Source organism: Fusarium keratoplasticum, chromosome 11 (assembly GCF_025433545.1).
Source record: "Fusarium keratoplasticum isolate Fu6.1 chromosome 11, whole genome shotgun sequence".
NCBI lineage: Eukaryota > Fungi > Ascomycota > Sordariomycetes > Hypocreales > Nectriaceae > Fusarium > Fusarium keratoplasticum.
Genome location: NC_070539.1, coordinates 298,649 through 314,714, shown reverse-complemented (window position 1 = coordinate 314,714; position 16,066 = coordinate 298,649). Strand labels below are relative to the sequence as shown.

General features: G+C 50.4%; 5 protein-coding genes across 5 annotated transcripts; 2 read left to right on the top strand and 3 right to left on the bottom strand.

Moving 5' to 3' along the window:
* Positions 1 to 24: 24 nt before the first annotated feature.
* On the bottom strand, positions 25 to 1,093 carry NCS57_01290500 (Nitrilase; the record flags this gene model as incomplete). The annotated part of the gene is made up of 3 exons (XM_053062563.1): positions 25 to 657; positions 705 to 882; positions 933 to 1,093. The coding sequence occupies 3 exons, from the start codon at positions 1,091 to 1,093 to the stop codon at positions 25 to 27; spliced, it is 972 nt and encodes a 323-aa protein (XP_052907458.1).
* A 632-nt stretch (positions 1,094 to 1,725) lies between these two features.
* Positions 1,726 to 4,047, bottom strand: NCS57_01290400 (Fungal-trans domain-containing protein; the record flags this gene model as incomplete). Its single annotated transcript, XM_053062562.1, has 7 exons — positions 1,726 to 2,154; positions 2,204 to 2,381; positions 2,432 to 2,587; positions 2,638 to 2,847; positions 2,901 to 3,773; positions 3,823 to 3,905; positions 3,961 to 4,047. 7 exons carry the CDS (start codon positions 4,045 to 4,047, stop codon positions 1,726 to 1,728), a joined length of 2,016 nt encoding a protein of 671 aa, XP_052907457.1.
* A 682-nt stretch (positions 4,048 to 4,729) lies between these two features.
* On the bottom strand, positions 4,730 to 5,722 carry NCS57_01290300 (uncharacterized protein; the record flags this gene model as incomplete). The annotated part of the gene is made up of 1 exon (XM_053062561.1): positions 4,730 to 5,722. The coding sequence occupies exon 1, from the start codon at positions 5,666 to 5,668 to the stop codon at positions 4,730 to 4,732; it is 939 nt and encodes a 312-aa protein (XP_052907456.1). The 5' UTR covers positions 5,669 to 5,722.
* Positions 5,723 to 11,589: 5,867 nt separating this feature from the next.
* Positions 11,590 to 12,342, top strand: NCS57_01290200 (uncharacterized protein; the record flags this gene model as incomplete). The annotated part of the gene is made up of 1 exon (XM_053062560.1): positions 11,590 to 12,342. One exon carries the CDS (start codon positions 11,590 to 11,592, stop codon positions 12,340 to 12,342), a length of 753 nt encoding a protein of 250 aa, XP_052907455.1.
* Positions 12,343 to 13,935: 1,593 nt separating this feature from the next.
* NCS57_01290100 (Beta-lactamase domain-containing protein) lies at positions 13,936 to 15,825 on the top strand (the record flags this gene model as incomplete). Its single annotated transcript, XM_053062559.1, has 4 exons — positions 13,936 to 14,470; positions 14,523 to 14,567; positions 14,630 to 14,918; positions 14,967 to 15,825. The coding sequence occupies 4 exons, from the start codon at positions 13,936 to 13,938 to the stop codon at positions 15,823 to 15,825; spliced, it is 1,728 nt and encodes a 575-aa protein (XP_052907454.1).
* Between the last annotated feature and the right edge of the window lie 241 nt (positions 15,826 to 16,066).

Genomic DNA, 16,066 nt, shown 5'->3' with positions numbered 1-16,066 from the left:
GAGAAAATAGTATTAAACCTAAAACTACTTGCTAAGACGAACAGGGAGAGCGGCAGTACCCGTGACGTTGAGGCTCAGGAGATCAGGTCGTGAATAGTGTCCCACAACGTCAAGGTTCTGCTTGGCCTTGGCTCGATCAGCGAGGTCAATCTCGGCATAGACGATGCCCTCCGCGCCAGGATCAAGAGGCTCTGAGAGCTCAGATCCATCAGGACCATAGATCATGGTGAAACCTCCACCAGGAGTCTTGCCCCAGGATCCTGAGCCCATCTCCGCTAGCTTAGTGTTGGCCTTGCCCTTTTCACTCAGAACTTCTGTGCAGGTCATGACAAAGCATGCACCCTCCATCGCCATGACCTGAGAGAACTTGTTGCTTGCACTTCCAGAGATGTGGTAGGCCCAGGGCTTGCCCTCTGGGGGCTCCCAGATGAGAGGCCAGCTTGCAACGTGAATGTCGACGTCCTGGGAATACTGGTAGTACCTCAGAAGAGGCTGGGTATGCTCCCAGCAGTTCAGGCCTCCGATCTTGCCGAACTGCGAGTCGACAACGCCCTTGAGGGAGTCAGCCTGGCCGTCACCCCAGTAAGCCCTCTCCACATGAGTGGGCTTGATCTTGCGACGGTGGTGAACAATGGTGCCAGTTGGGTCAATGAATGACTATGATTGTCAGTTTGGAGATCCTTGAGTCCACGATCGAGGCTCACCTGTGCGATATACAATGTTCCTCGGTATCGCTCGCTATAGCCAAGAACAACAAACACTCCAGCTTCGCGGACAGCTGCCCTAATACGGTCCATCTCCTTGGACTCCCTCTCCATCGAATTGTCAAAGTACTCGTTCATGAAGGGGACATTGTCAAAGACGGAGTTTTGCCAAATGCTCCTTGTAAGGTCAATGGGCTAAGCACTTTACTCTGGGAGACAAAAACTTACCACGGGTATCCAGGGATGAAAACCTCTGGGAAGCCAACAACGTTGGCTCCGTTGCTACCAGCTTCCTTGATCAGAGAAATGACCTTTTCGACGCCGCCTTGGAGGTCGTTCCAAACGGGTTCGGCTTGAACGGCGGCAACCTTGATCTTGGAAGAAGCCATTGTTGTGGTGTGATGTTTGACAAGTTGTTGGATGATTTGTATTGTTGCTGTGCTCAGGCTGTGTCTTGATCTTCCTTCCAAGTGGGAAGTATTGCACCTCTTATATAATGAAGTCTAGATGCTGTGTAACTATGTAAGTGACTAGCTGAGGCAATCGTGAGGTTGATTATGCGGGGTGCATGCAGGGTGCATGCGTATCGGGATAATTGATACCCGCTTGGGAAGCATACGGATCGACCCTGGATAATTAATACCCGGATCCCGTACGGTCCGTATATCAGAGACATCAGCAAGACCAACAAGGGATAATTAATATCCGGGCGTTGATGGCCATATTATCGACGACAAGGTGTATCCGTTCGGTCCGTATAGTATCATCTAAGAGGGGACCATAGGCCGAGCCCATGGAGTCGTCAAGGGGTCTTATCTTGTAGGATGATCGCTTCGGCATTACGCGTGGACAGATCTGCTTCTTACTATTGCTATCATTCTTTATTCTAATAGAAATGACCAAGGATGAGCCTGTTGTTGTTTTGTGAGCGCTCAGTCTTGCCATTTTGTAGCTATAGGAGTGATACGAACAAGATCTACATTGCTTCATATCAAGGCGCTAGTCGTGCTATTCAACATCGTCAAGCCTCATCGGAAAAGTCAAACGCCATGTGACCCATGTTCTGGTCAAAAGCCCAAGCCTGAAAGAGCTCATCAAACATCTCTGGAGGCAACGCCTGCTCCCCGCTGGCGCCCACCTCTAGGCCTTGGCCAGTCGGAAAGGCTCCACGCTCGTACAGCTCAAATTGTCGCTTATTGACTTCTGGAATGTCACCCAATAACTCCGGGGTACTGAGAGTGACGCCCCATTGGTCGGCCAGGGAGCGAATTGCTCGAATGGATCGGTTCGCCCAGTCCCAATTTGTGTTCATCTCGTATAGGGCCTTGATGCAGATGCTGAGACAACGCATTGCCTCGTTGTTTGCGTTGGGTGGGCCCATCTTGAGATCTAGTAGATGTATAATTGCTGCCGTGAATATGGGATGGACCGCAGATATTGGCTGGCATTGCTGGACGTTGTTAGTTACTGCTAGATGATTCAGGGAGCTGACAACTGACATTTGTATAATTACTCCTGTATATACGAACAATCTTTGCGATTTTGATTGCCGATGCCTTGCAAGATTTCGAGTGCACATCTTTGCCTTCGGGGTCGAATTCTACGCAGTTGCGGCCGCGAGACAGAACCTTGAAGAAGGGTCGATGAAGAAGGATTATCGAGTGATGGTATTGAATGCTGCGCGGGTCATTAGCTTGAGAAAGTATCTGAGTGGTGCTATAACTCACTGAAGATGGTATACATATGGCGGCACAGGGTAAAGACTTGACTCGGACATCTTGAGTGACTTTGGAAGCTGGTCAAACAGCCTTGCAGACCGTAAATGCGTTTCCATGACCCGGTCCTCTCTTTCTCTGTCTGTCCATGAAGAGCGCTGAGCATACCTGATTTTGATCAGTACTAATGGTTTCTGCCATTCGACTTCGCATCTTACAGTTGATCAATAACTTCGGAAGTAATAATCATGATTTCGCAAGTCTTGATGGCATTCTCGGTGATGTGAGACGTCGGCCAGGGCTGTGAGAATTTTCTCTGTTCTGCAGAGAGAAGTGCTGCAGGTCGGTCTTCAAGAATCTTGGGTTTGGCTGTCGTGATGTTGTACTCTTGAATGCTAGCAGGTCTACCCATTCCAAGGCAGTACAATCTGAGATGTTTTTGTCAGTAATTCTGTATGTCCATTTCATGGATATCCCCTACTTGTCAAGTACATATATACCCCAAAAGGCGACGTTGCGGGCCTCGACGTCCTCTTCGGAGATGATTCCTTTCGCTGCATATTGCGTACAATCTGACTGTAAACCGAGGTTCATTGCCATGCGTGTTGCCATACCGATGTACATGAATCCAAGACCCTCGTTGTCGATAGATGCCCAGAACAAGCCCAGCAGTGCCGTCGCTTGAACGGTCGATGTAGTCGGAGCTTCGGATTCATAGTGTAGCATGGTCTTGGCTTGGTCTGCAAAAATATGGCCAGCAGTATTTGCGTCTTCTGGATCCGTTCTGAGCTCTGGTCTCGGTGAGTAGCGCGACGACAGCGCAAGTATTGCGTTCAGCAGCAAAGGTGTGCAGAAGCGGCCAGACTTTTCAACATAGAGATCGACGATGAATGACTCTCTGGGTACAATGTATTGCCATGAATTCTGCCATTTCCAGAATAAACCCAGAAGATGATCGCGGAGCTCGTCTGTGGGCTCGAAGAAGGTTGGCAACTGTTGAGCTGCTTCTATACCTCGGTGCCGGGCCTGGACTGAAGAAGCGACCTTGAGAGACGTGCTAGGCATGAGGTCGAAATTGCTCGATGTACCAAAGAATCGTAGTTCTCCAGCATCGCCTATTGTGAAGCACCCGAGTGCATCTGCGAGATCGTCTACCGACTCAGTCTGGTTGGCGTCATCGGATGGCGACTGTTCGAAGGTGGATTCTAATGCAGCGGTGCTCACCCCTTCTCTCGGCAGTCGGTAGTTAGAATCATGAACAAATAGTGGGTTCGTCTGTGTTGCAAGGGCTAGGCTCTTCTCAAGTGTCTGAATGCGCGCTTCCAGAGCCATGATGTACGCGTTGCTGGGACGTCTAGACTGTGTGAGATTTGAGACAAATATGAGTGGCAAATTTTCTTCACCTTCTTTTGCTCTCCTCTTGAGTATACTCGCACTCTTGCTGGCGATACTTGCAAGCACCGCATTGTGGCTGTTCGCCGTCGCACTGCGAAAGTGAGTAAGATGATATCACACCCGCTGCCTCAAGTTTGTTTGCTTACCTTGGTCCTTTTTACTCGGCAGCCATTGCATGCCAGGGTAATTCTCTTTCTCCCCGGTCGCCGAGCCGGCTCCGTAGTGGGGGACATCTTTGACCTGGGCCTTGGCACCCAAGCGAGCCCTCCACTATCAATACGAGATTGTCGTCACCTGTCAACCCGATGCACGTCTCCTTCTCAGGAGGCAACGTTGTTCAAAATGAGCGGGGTTGCTTTGATATAAACCTGGCAAGATATGAAGGGATCCGGCAGATAAGTTGTTCCAGGATGATCCGCGCCAAAGAGCACTAGTAAACTTTGATAACTAATTGAGGCCTCTCATTGATCCAAGATGGGATCTAAAGTGCGGGGAAGCTACGACTAGCGTGACTGGCTGCCAAGGAACGGCTGGCTCTCTAAAGGGGTTAAGGTTCTGCCTGCTTACCCTGCACTTCGGAATGATCAACCCAAGGAATAGGCCCTTGCATTGTTGCAGCACATTGTTCGTGGGTAGTCGGAAACCATCAGACCAATCTTCAAATCATGATTCCCTGGAACGCTACGGTAAGGTTACATTTCACGGACACAAATGGTTTTGTGATACAAGCAGGCTAGACATTGGTAAGGTCTAAGTAGCTTAACAATAACGATGGTCGAAATGTTGTATATTGGCTTAAACATAGCCGGAGTTTATTAAATAAAAGAAGCATGGGCGAGGGCAAGATGACGCTTTCTCCTAATATCGTCAAGCCTTTTTATATCAGGCACAGGCCCCCAACCACCTTCCAAAGAGTTAAATGATGTCAATGTATGGCACATTCTCCCCATGTTCCAGAAGCTGCATCGCATTCTCCAAAGTAATCTCCAACCCATCGTCGTTGCCGGTTTTCTTGGGTCTAGCTTCTTTGACCACACCATCTTCGTCATCAGAATCCCACTCAAATTCTTCTTCCTCATCCTCATCATCACCACCCATCGACAGGTGGTAGCCTTTAGCCCTTTTTGGGCGACCCATCACAGGTGTCTGGGTTATCAGGTTGGGGGACCACGTCAGTTCGCTGGATAGCTTGACGATAGAGTATGCAACGGCAATGATCTGTTCTTCAGCAACATGCTTCGTCGATGATCGCGTGTTGCTGGTTGATCCATTCACGCCAAATCCCACATCCAACAATCCGGGATCCGGGATTCCGACAGCCTCTCCAACAGGCACGGTAGCGTTAAACCCCTTTCCTCGACCAACCGTGGTTTCAATCGTCCAGGTACTCTCAGTGGCGGTTATGATGCCGGTGACAAGGTAGACACGCCCTGACCGAGTGCCCTGAAGCAACCTCAGGGCATCCCGTGCATAAAATTCATTTTGCATGAGTCGTAGGAAGTGATCTTCCGGTAGCGGTAGGATATACTTTTTGACTAGTTCGCTCTGTAGCCCTCTGCTCTCTTCCTCTGTGCGGGATAGATCGATATTAAGCAGTGCCGACAATTTCATTGAGAAGCCTCGCTCCCTAGCGACCGTCGTGGTTTGGTCGACATATTTGACGATCTCGGGTTTCGGAAGAATGCATGGGATGATGTCGTTTGTCTTGTGAAGTACGTCGCTTGAAGGAGAGTACGGGGCGTATTTATCCAAGGGCGATACCTTCGAGACGACCAGCCGACCCAAGAAACTGTCCACTTCGGTGGCCGAGATAGGCTCTTGAAGAAGAAAGAATCTTTGATCCTGTGCCCTCATTGGAACGTTATGGGTGGGTGGGCTTGAAAGGAGAGATGAAAGGCTTGGCTTCGTTAGGTAAGATAGGTGCTTGGAGAAGACGAAGCAATGAGGGTTTGCAGAGAATTTATATCAGTGGCTGGAGGCCTCTGTTTGGGGGGAAAGCACTGCCACATCTTGCATAGGCTCATAGGCAGCAGACCCAGCTGTGTTGGTTGAACCCTGTCGGGTGGCGCCACCAACAGGACAACCAACATCTTTACATGTCAACAAATGCCTCACGTACGTGTGCGAGGGTTCGGTGGTAAAGCATGTCTCAAGAGCTCGAAATATCGTTACAAGTCGTCGGCCAGACGTCTGCCGGCGGAGGCTGGACGGTCAACCTACTAAAGGATGGAGAGACCATCCAGCACAACCTACACATCACAGACCCTCTAGACGCCGAGGGCAAGGCCATTTGTCGGTGGTACTTGCAGCAGTATGTACAGCTCTCTCCCTTCTCGCTAGACAGAGCCGCAAAAGCCGAAGCTTTGCTCGACGAATATCCTCGCAAGCTTCTGCGCCAGCTGCCCTTGAGACAGGCCGTGCTGTCGCATGTCAACGACCAAGTGTACAGTCTGACCCCGATTTTCATCTCGATCGACATCTATCAACGAGATAACGATGGTGAAGACCAACTGGAAAACAACATGCACCAACTGTTTTGGGAAACGCTGGAATCCAGAGAGCTCTGGGGCTACCCTACTTGGAATGTCATTGTTCGACGGTGCATGAAGCGCCAAGTTGCTCTTCCTGCCCCTCAACCCGAGACTATCAATCCTTGGGTCGATGGTGATGGCTCTGCAACAATCAACATTCTGTTGGTGGTTGCGAGAGACCTGACAAGCAACCCATCGTTGTACGAGGATGTCAGCCCTTCCATCGCCACGAGCACCCTCCTCACGCTTCGAGATCATCTCAATCAAGTGCCTAGACGCACCAAGCTTAACCTGGAGGTCGTCCGACCTGGAACGTTTGAAGCATTCAAAGATCACCTACAGACGACTGAGCAAACTCGAGGACGGGGTTATTACCACATCGTTCACTTTGACATGCACGGGAGAGTGGGCCTGAGAAAAGGCAGCGGCTCCAAGTACGCTATGCTCTATTTTTCCAAGGTCGGCTCTTTTGAAACTGCCCCAACGCCAGGGGTACGCGTTAGCAAGGTTCTGAAGACGCATGGCATCCCCTTTGCTGTCTTGAATGCCTGCGAGTCTGCGAGAGCTTCCGACGGCGACGACGCCAACATCGCCAAGCTGTTCTTGAAGAACGGTCTTCGAGGGGTCATTGGCATGTCCTTCAAGATCTCAAGTAGCTCCGTGGGCCTGTTCTTGGATCGCTTTTACTGGCTTCTCCTTTCACAAGGTGCATCTTTTGCTGCATCTGCGGCTGCTGGCCGAGAAGTCCTTCGCTCGAACCCGATGCGTCCAGCGAGGTATGGCTCCGAGCGCCATTTGAACGACAGTTTCGTCGTTGTGGCCTACGAAGATGGCAGCGACCCGTCCTTGTCTTCGCATAGGTTGCAAAGCGACCTCCGAAGCCTGGGTTTTGGATACGACGCCAACTGCTATCATTTACGTCATCAGAATGCTTTCACGTTTGGTAGCAATGTCCAGGAGCTATGTCCAGACAGTGCTCTGGTCGGAAGCAAGATGCCGCTTCTCAAGCATGATCTGGTAGGGCGTGACTTTGAGCTTCTGCGGCTAGAAAAAAATGATCACCGAACAGCGTCTTCTCTACTTATCTGGGCTTGCCGGGGTCGGAAAGACAGTTCTTGTCAAGCACGCGGCATCTATCTGGAAATCGACCAATCTTGTCCAATTCACAGTATATTTAGATTTCGTCACGGGAGCCATCAAAACTGACCAGGATCTTTTGGAGGCAATATTACACCAATTCTTCATGCAGGACCCGGGCACTCAATGGGCAGATTTGTGGTCCATGACATCTCGTTCCTTGCTGTCTTATGACGCAAACAAGCTTGAGAACCTTGTTATGGATCTACTGTCCAGGTTCAATACGGCCATTATTCTGGAAGACCTTGAACCAGCCCCCCTTCCGTTGGACATGGGAAAGATATTGATTGAGGAGATTTCTCCTATAGTCAAGCGGCTCTTGGGCCTGGCTCAAGATGAAAACAGATCGACCCAGCTTTACGTCATTCTTACTAGCCGGAGAAGGTTACCTCACTGCCTCGAAGAAGAACTGGATCACGAGCTTGGTAAATGTTGTTATGACCTCAGTGGTCTTGGACTCCCCGACGCCATCGAGCTGTCAAAGACAATCCTACAGAAAGCCGGCGAGCCTGTAGATGAATGGACATCTGAAGATGCTGACTGGTTGGAGAGCGTGATTCACCTAGTACAAGGTATTCCGTCTGTCTTGCTTGATATCTTGCCTCTTCAGCGATCTCGAGGAATATCTTGGCGGCAATTCTTTAGACGTCTTCATCAGGGCATCTTCATGTCACGTGCCGAGATCAAGGAGGATGGCTTTGAGGAGTGTGCAGCCAGTAAGCAGATATACTCGACACTGTTTACCGAGAGCTACTCTTTACTTCTCTGCCTTGCCAGCAGTTTCTGGCACGAGGCAGTATCGATGGAACAGCTGATTAGGGTTTTCCTCGATATTGCGGATGATCCACTCAAGGAAGACTTTCAACACGGACGCGGTGGTGGAACAATATTCTGGGATCAACTATTCTACGGCTTTGTTGATGACCGTGGATACATTCGAGAAGACCGGAACGGCATTCTTCACGTACATCCCATGTTCACCGTTATTGGCAGAGGTTATCTCTACGACAGTCACATCGACCTCTCAAACAGGGTATTGCTCCAAAGAAGCATCGGGACTTCGATGGAGGCGTGTCCCCTGCACCGGCTGGATGGGAACGAAGCGTTCCCGGCCAATATTTTCAACCTTTTGACTATATTTGAGTGGTGCACTCACGAGGTACCAGCATCCCAATGGCCCTTGAATGTCCTTGGCTCGTCGATGAGAATCAACGTCAACAAGCTGCCCCCAGCCCTGCGAGCCCATCTACAAGAAAAACAGTTCACCCTGCTGAAGGACATCCCATTCAAGTTTCCCCTGATTGAGAACAAAGTTGAACACGCAAGCCTCTATGCACTAACTCTCCTTTCATTCTGTTTTGGCGAGCGGGATCTGGACAGAGCAACGTGGAAGCGCGTCTTGGAGATTTCAGCAAAGGGGCACCCTCTTGTTGCGTCGCTGAGTCCCGATGACGACGCTGAAGCCGTGAACCTCTGCCGGGGATGTCTCCTTGCCGCATCTATAGTCTCTGCCCATCGGCTTCGAGAATTTGACCAAGCCCACGCCAGCTGGAAATCGTTACAGCTCTTGAATGATGAGCTTGGGTTACCAATACTGCCACCCCTTTCTGCCAACACCAGCATACTAGACCTGGAGGCCATCCAAAAAGCATACTTGGATCAAAACGGGCCACCGCGCAGTAAACCGGGCTTCGGCGATCCGTCGTTATACAAGTTTCTCCTAGCCTCTATCCTGTCGGGCGTCGAGAGCGACATGAAGAAGTGGGAACAAGGAGAGTCGCCGCTGACGGAAAGCCTGGACAAAGAGTCCGATCTGGAGAATAAGCTTGCCAATCTCTTGAGTGTTGAGGCCATCAATTCGGCCTTCCCACCGGGCATCGACTGTCCCGCACACGTATCAGAACTGATTCTGTTCAACCGTGTTGACAGGCCCCCTCCTCCTGTCGAGCCGAATGCACGGAGAAAGTTGGCTGACCTCGAGGAAGCCTATGACGCGGGAGAGTGGATTGATACGTGCGAGAGACATTTCGCCATGGCTCTGGATGCTCTGATGGGGGATCAATTCGAGGAAGCGACAAGTCACCTCGAGTCCATCTACACCGTGGCGGAAATGGCACCCGCTTCACCATCACTGCTTCTCACCTTGGAGGGCTGCCTAGCACGGATGATCAAAGCAACCTGGGCATACTTGTGTCATACCTCCATCTTCCTTCCGAGATTCTTTGACCGAGGCTCTGGTTATGGCTTTGCCCGACAGTTGGATAAAGCACTTCACTTAAGCTCCATCGACGAACGCTTTTGGGCGACGCAGGCTCTTATCTGGCCCTCTCAAGAGTACCTCTCAGACAGAAATCCGCCCTCCAAGTGATGGCAATGGTGGCAATGGCTTCTTGAGAGCCAAGGTCAGGACAAGACTTGGGTCACACACGTGCGTGCCAACCTTGGTCTATACCTTGAACAGGCCAGGCTTATGGACCAAATCTTCATCTTCAGTGGCCACAACAACTTTGAAAAAGCCCTCTCTCTCCTCGGCGAGCTTGAACTGGCCTGTAATGATACTGTTTTCACCCACTTTGCTACTCCCATGTCGCCGCTGCAAAGCATCCGGGACTGTCTCGAACTCGCTCTTGAGCAGTCATTGATTGGCCAGAAGCTTGCGGCCTGGAACCATTCAACTCAAGTTCTTGACGACTACCTGGCTCTTATTGACGATTTGGCTTATCTCCGGCCACAATTCTGCTCTTGGCTTCCCGGCAAGAGCATCGAGGGCTTTCGGTTTGCGGCTGAGAGATTTGACCTTTTACGGTACCAGGTCGAAATGCGCGACAAGTCTTTGTCTGTTGATCCCGCTGAGCTGAAAGAGCTTCATCAAGATTTTGTTTTGGCAATAGAAGAAGGCAGATTTGCTCGTCTAGATGTCGATGATGTCCGCGCCGTCAGGTCCAAGAGTCTAGAACTCATGCTAGCCAAAGCCACCAAGGACCGACGGTGGAGGGATGGTATCAACTATTGCGACGAGTACTTGATGGTGACACAAAGCTCTGAGGATGAGTATCTTCGGTTACGAGACCGCTTGATCAGCGTCAAAGAAGAATGCCAATGGCATATTGTCCGCGATGACCTTGAAGAGGCCGAAAACAATCTCAACTTCGACAAGTGCGTTCAACTCCTCGATCAGCAGGTGAGCATGGCAAACAGGCAGATTCAAACTCCTGGACTGCCTCGTTCGACCTTTTTTCTTCCAGGGTCTCGACTCCTGGAATTCAGAAGACAAGTTTACCTTGACAGCTGTTTCCCTTGTGTAGACTGGCTGAACAGGATGCGTCAGCAGCCGGACACTGGCAGGTCTCTTTCAAACGCCGACAAATTGCGCAGTCGCCATCGCCTCGTAATGTGCCTCGTTTGGGGAAACAGGTGGAGAACCCGACGGAGGAGGGTAATGAAGATCAAGCGGAGAGTTGCTGGTGTTGGGCGGGTCCGACGAAGCCGGTTATATCCTGTGGACTCCCATAGTCGCGATCGACTCCGACGCTCTAGACTTCCCACCCCGGACGAAATTCCTTGTGAGGATGGCCATGACAGAGAGCAGTTTCGAAGGCCTTTTGGATGTGCTTGCCATTGTACAGGTGGATATTGCTTCATGGAGTAGACATCTTGGAACAACCATGTAGGCGAAGTTATGGAATAGTAACATGAAGGGTACATGGGAAATCCGTTTCCTCCATACTAGTAGCAACACTCCCTATGTTATTGAGGTATCAAAACTAAATAGTTGACTTTTTAGTCCCGAGAATAAATATTAGTTAGGTACCTGGGTACTACACGTACTGCTTGGACTGAATCCCTGTGCGCGCTAGTTGAAAAGGTACCGAGATTCGTATTGAATGACCACGGAGTCCCGTGTATTCCTTAGCAGTAGCGTCTAAGGGTTCCTTTTGCTCGCTTTGCAATATCAGGCCACGTGATCCTCATCTCTGTTGTCGTAGCAATCAATCCTGCTCGCAACCGGCATTTCTGACCTCATCCTTACATTTGCGATAATAGTGTAGGGCAAGCTTAGCGCCCAAATCATATCGAGACTATTAATTATAGCACCTCTTTAACGACATGTCGGACGGCCCTGCTATCCGTCTCTGGCTTAACGACGTATCAGACGGTCCGCCAGAGAGCCATGTCGCGATTGACCCAAGCGAAGCAACATCGCGTAAGCGAAAGCTATCTCAACAGCCCAGCTCGTCAGTATCAACAGAGGAATACAATGAAAATATGTCTGCTATATCAAAAAAGCGAAAGATTGACAATACCTTTCTCACTTTCCGAGCCGAGGATATGAGGACAGGAACCACGTACAACCCACCATCCAGACCCTCTCTGGAGTCCTCTGAACTTTCTGAAGACACCACCACCAAGACGATGTCAGAGACATCTACTTTTTGGGGGGAGATGAGGAGACTTCCTGCAGACGATGCAGGTCTCGAATATCAGGAGCTTAACATCGATGCACCTCCACCTGTGGCTGCCAGCTTAGTCCAGCTCTTTGGAGAAATCAGTAAAGGCATTGGAATCCTGCCATATGAGTCCAAAGAAGATCTAACCAACTATATTCAACAAAAGAGCTTGAGCCTTCAGCCATGGACAATGGCCTTTCTGGAAAAGGGTGATGAGTCCAACACCGCTCTCCCTGGCTCTGTCCCGACGTGGGATGATCTGTTTATTCTGTGTTTGCGCGCGAGAGACTGCTCCATCGAAGGCCACGATGGGACCAGTTGGAAAATCGAGGTCCATTATGAACTTCTTAAAAAGATCTTTCGAGCATTGGGGGCAGACCATGACGACTCCTTGGACTTTATGTCATGGTAAGTTTTGTTTCTAGGATAGCGTTGATTTAGCCAGATGCTGACTACTGATAGTACAACTGCACGCCCAGACCGGACCTATATGCCGCGGCCTTGGGAAACGAAATTGGTGGACTTTTGCCTTTTTGAAAATTCAGGCGCTGATAGTCAAGCTCGGCTGGATTTTGCAAATGTTACACCTGGCCGATCGGTGAACCACACGGGTTACCGCCCTCTTCACCGCCGCCCTATTGTTCTTAGCATCGAAACTTGGCGTCCTGAAAAAACCTTGGACATGAAAAACCTTGCAATGGGGGTGTGGCATGCTACGCAGTGGAGCTTTCCTCGATCAGCTGTAGCTCGCAAGTTCAGAGCAGATGATCGAGAAACAGCTAGCAAGCTAGCTTATACAGCGCTGAGGGAACTCGGATTCATTCCTGGAGTCATCGTCCACGGTCATAGCTGGCTATTTGTCTTTTCGACACTGGAATCCTGGACGGCACTTGTTGATGGGCGCGGACGAACAGTCTATCGAACTGTGTTGTGGGCTGGGCAGGAATTTGGATCGACGCGGAGTATGCGCAAGACTTATCAAATTGTTGCTGGACTTCGTCGTCTGGCCGGATGGGCTACTGGTGTTTACATGCCTTGGTATCGGCGACATGTACTTTTAATTAGTGATCAAGATCAGGGTGCGTGATCACCTCCCATGGATAGGCGCATTTACTGAAGATAATAAAAAATAATAATAGAATGTCGCAAACCCGACTCCAGGCCGAGCTGCCTCTTGCTCCATCCTGTGTGACCCAATCCCGGGGCAAAAATACAAGTTGTAGGGGCTCGTCTGTGACATACCCTCAGCTCATTTACACATCAGCCGCAGGCCACAGATGGAGAGAAATGGGACGCGCCAATGCGAGCTGTCTACCTGTGTAATAATCGTGGCGAAGCAATAAGCTGCATTTTGAACTTTATTGAGATTATTGAGACCAACAGGAGATGTATACAAGAGCAGATGGCCAGTTCATTGCTCGTGGCCAATAATTAAAGCTGAATACATCGGAGAGCCAGCCACCGAAACACTATACAGTCAGCTCTTGTCCAGCCACTATGCCGTTCCATGGCACAGCTATTCAGCTGCCCAGAATGACGCCATGGAACCTCCCAAGCAACACGTCTAGTCATTCCCAGCGCCGTTGGTCCACAACAAGATGCATTCACCCAACCAGCCTGCATCGTGGCAACCCGCAGGGCTGAGTCTTATTTAAGCTCTTTCCACAATGAGACATTCCCTCTAACCGCTTCTGATGAAACTGGGCGACGTCCTATCATATGGTGATGATCTTGCATGGAGGCTGGGGTTGGTGATCGTCACGCCAAGCTTTTGTGCTCACGACGCAGCGGCACATGGTGCCAGAAGGGGTTTGGCGCCGTGGCTCAGCTTGGAGGGAAAACAACATGACGTCCATAGAGCGTATACTCATAAAGCTGAGAATTGTTGAATTATGGTATATAAGACATAAGCTTAGGAGGCCAAAACGGACTTGAACCAGATCAATTCACTTCAACCATTTCACAGTTGAAAGAATACACCAAAACTTTTGCATCTTTGCCAACAATGCATATCCATGCACCATTGAGTCTGCTAGCCTTTGCGGCAGCTGGCTCAGCAGCTCGCATCGTCGCGACCGACAATGTCCCTCTCCTCGGACCAGCCTTTGCCAGCAACTTTGACATTACCAAGTCAAAGGCTATCGAAGACGCCAAAGCAAAGTTCCCAGACCTCATCGAGGAACTCTTCGAATCCAAGGCACTCGACAGGGATGGTCTCATCTTTTCCCTCGACGTCTTCTCAGCGAGCACCAACAGCTCCATCTACAGCTACAAGCACGTCGGAAAGAGCGAGGAAAAGGCCCTCACCGCTGGAAACCTGAGCGACACGACGATTTCTCGGACCGGAAGCGTTTCGAAACTCTTTACCGCGTACGCCATCATCGCCAAGGCAGGCATGGAGGTGTTTAGTCACCCCGTTACCAGGTATATCCCTGAGCTCGCTGGGAACAAGAGCGAGAACCCTTTGGAAAGAATAGACTGGGACGAGATCACTGTTGGCACACTTCTATCCCATCAAGCTGGCACCGGAGGAGTTTCAGGTGTGTTTTTCTCTGTACTTTCTTATTGTTTTCTCTGCTGACTTGTTGGTAGACCTCCTCATTTCATATTTCAACTCTACGGACCAACCGACCGATGGTAGGTCTATCGGCCCCCCCCCCCCCCCCCCTACTGGCCATAGTTAACATTCTTGACTTTAGAGGGTCTGATCCTAGAGGGTTTGAAACACTACCGAGATGTTAGGCGTCCAACAATGACTCCACACCACACGGCCCTGTACTCCGATGGTGGCTACAGTCTCCTGACTATTATTTTCTCCCGCATGACAGGCAAGCCGTACGGTGATGCTATCAAAGAAATCCTCTTTGAGCCTCTCGGACTGGACCAAATGTCGTCAGGAGCGCCTAACGGTTCAGACATTGATGCTATTGATCGCAGGCCCGTTGATAACTCTAGCACGTGGGGTGGCAACCCTGAGTTTGTCGCTGGGTATGTCACCTATCAAATACTGAATGATTCAAACTAACATGGCTTTAGATCTGGTGGTATTTACGGCAGCACCCGAGATTTCCGTCTTGCTGGGCTGTCCATCTTGAACTCTGAAACCCTCTCTGCCGCCACAACTAAAGCTTGGATGAAGCCTATGAGTGGAACTGGCTCCCTGGTTGAGCTGGTTGGCGCTCCATGGGAGATCCAGCGTCTTACGATCCCTGCTACGCCGGGTTCAAACCGCACCCGTGTCTCGGATCTCTACACCAAGGCTGGCGGAAATGGTGACTACACTGCCATCATTGCGCTGTCCCCCGACCATGGCATCGGCTACTCTCTCTTGGTTGCTGGTAGTTCGGCTACTTCAGCTCGCTGGCCCCTGCGTGACGTTCTTGGCGAGACCTTTATCCCAGCTGCCGAGCAAGCCGCCGCGGAGAACGCAAAGAAGAGCCTCACGGGCACGTTTGTCGCTGAAGGTGCAGAGAGTACTAACCTTACCATAACCTTCGATGAGGGCAAGCCTGGACTGGGCCTAGAGTCCTTGTACCACGAGGGTGTCGATATCCGCTCCCAGATTCTCGGATTACCAGAGCCCTTTCCCATGTCAGTTCGACTCTACCCGGCCGGAATCACTTCTTCAAAGTCCCTGTCCTCTCTATACAAGAGCAAGGGCAAGATTTCCATCAAGCACACGGCTGTTATCAGCCCCGTTCCACTGCCGCCTCGGGCCGCAGTCGAGGGCGGCAAGGGAGGCCTATTTGACAATTCACAGGCTTGGATGAGCATTGGGCAATTTGGATCCGCGGATGAGTTTGTCTTTAACCTTGTTGATGGAAAACTGGAGAGTGTGACGAGCATTGCTCTGAGAGATGCTGGCGTCGAAGGGGACTTGAAGCGAGTTGATTAGGTTTGCATATTGGTGATCTGATTGACATAGAGTTTGCATTGATGATTTGGTACATATTTATATAGGACTATCTCGTTCATGTTGAATAGATTCAAGACTTTATTTGATAATTCGCCAAACTTTGCATAAAGGCTTTATGGACAACTGCAAGCTCAAGCCCCCAACTTGGGTTCTGTTCCTCCATGCATGCAGGCTGCAATCTTACCAGTGAGACAAGATCTCAGACTTACCCCAGCACACA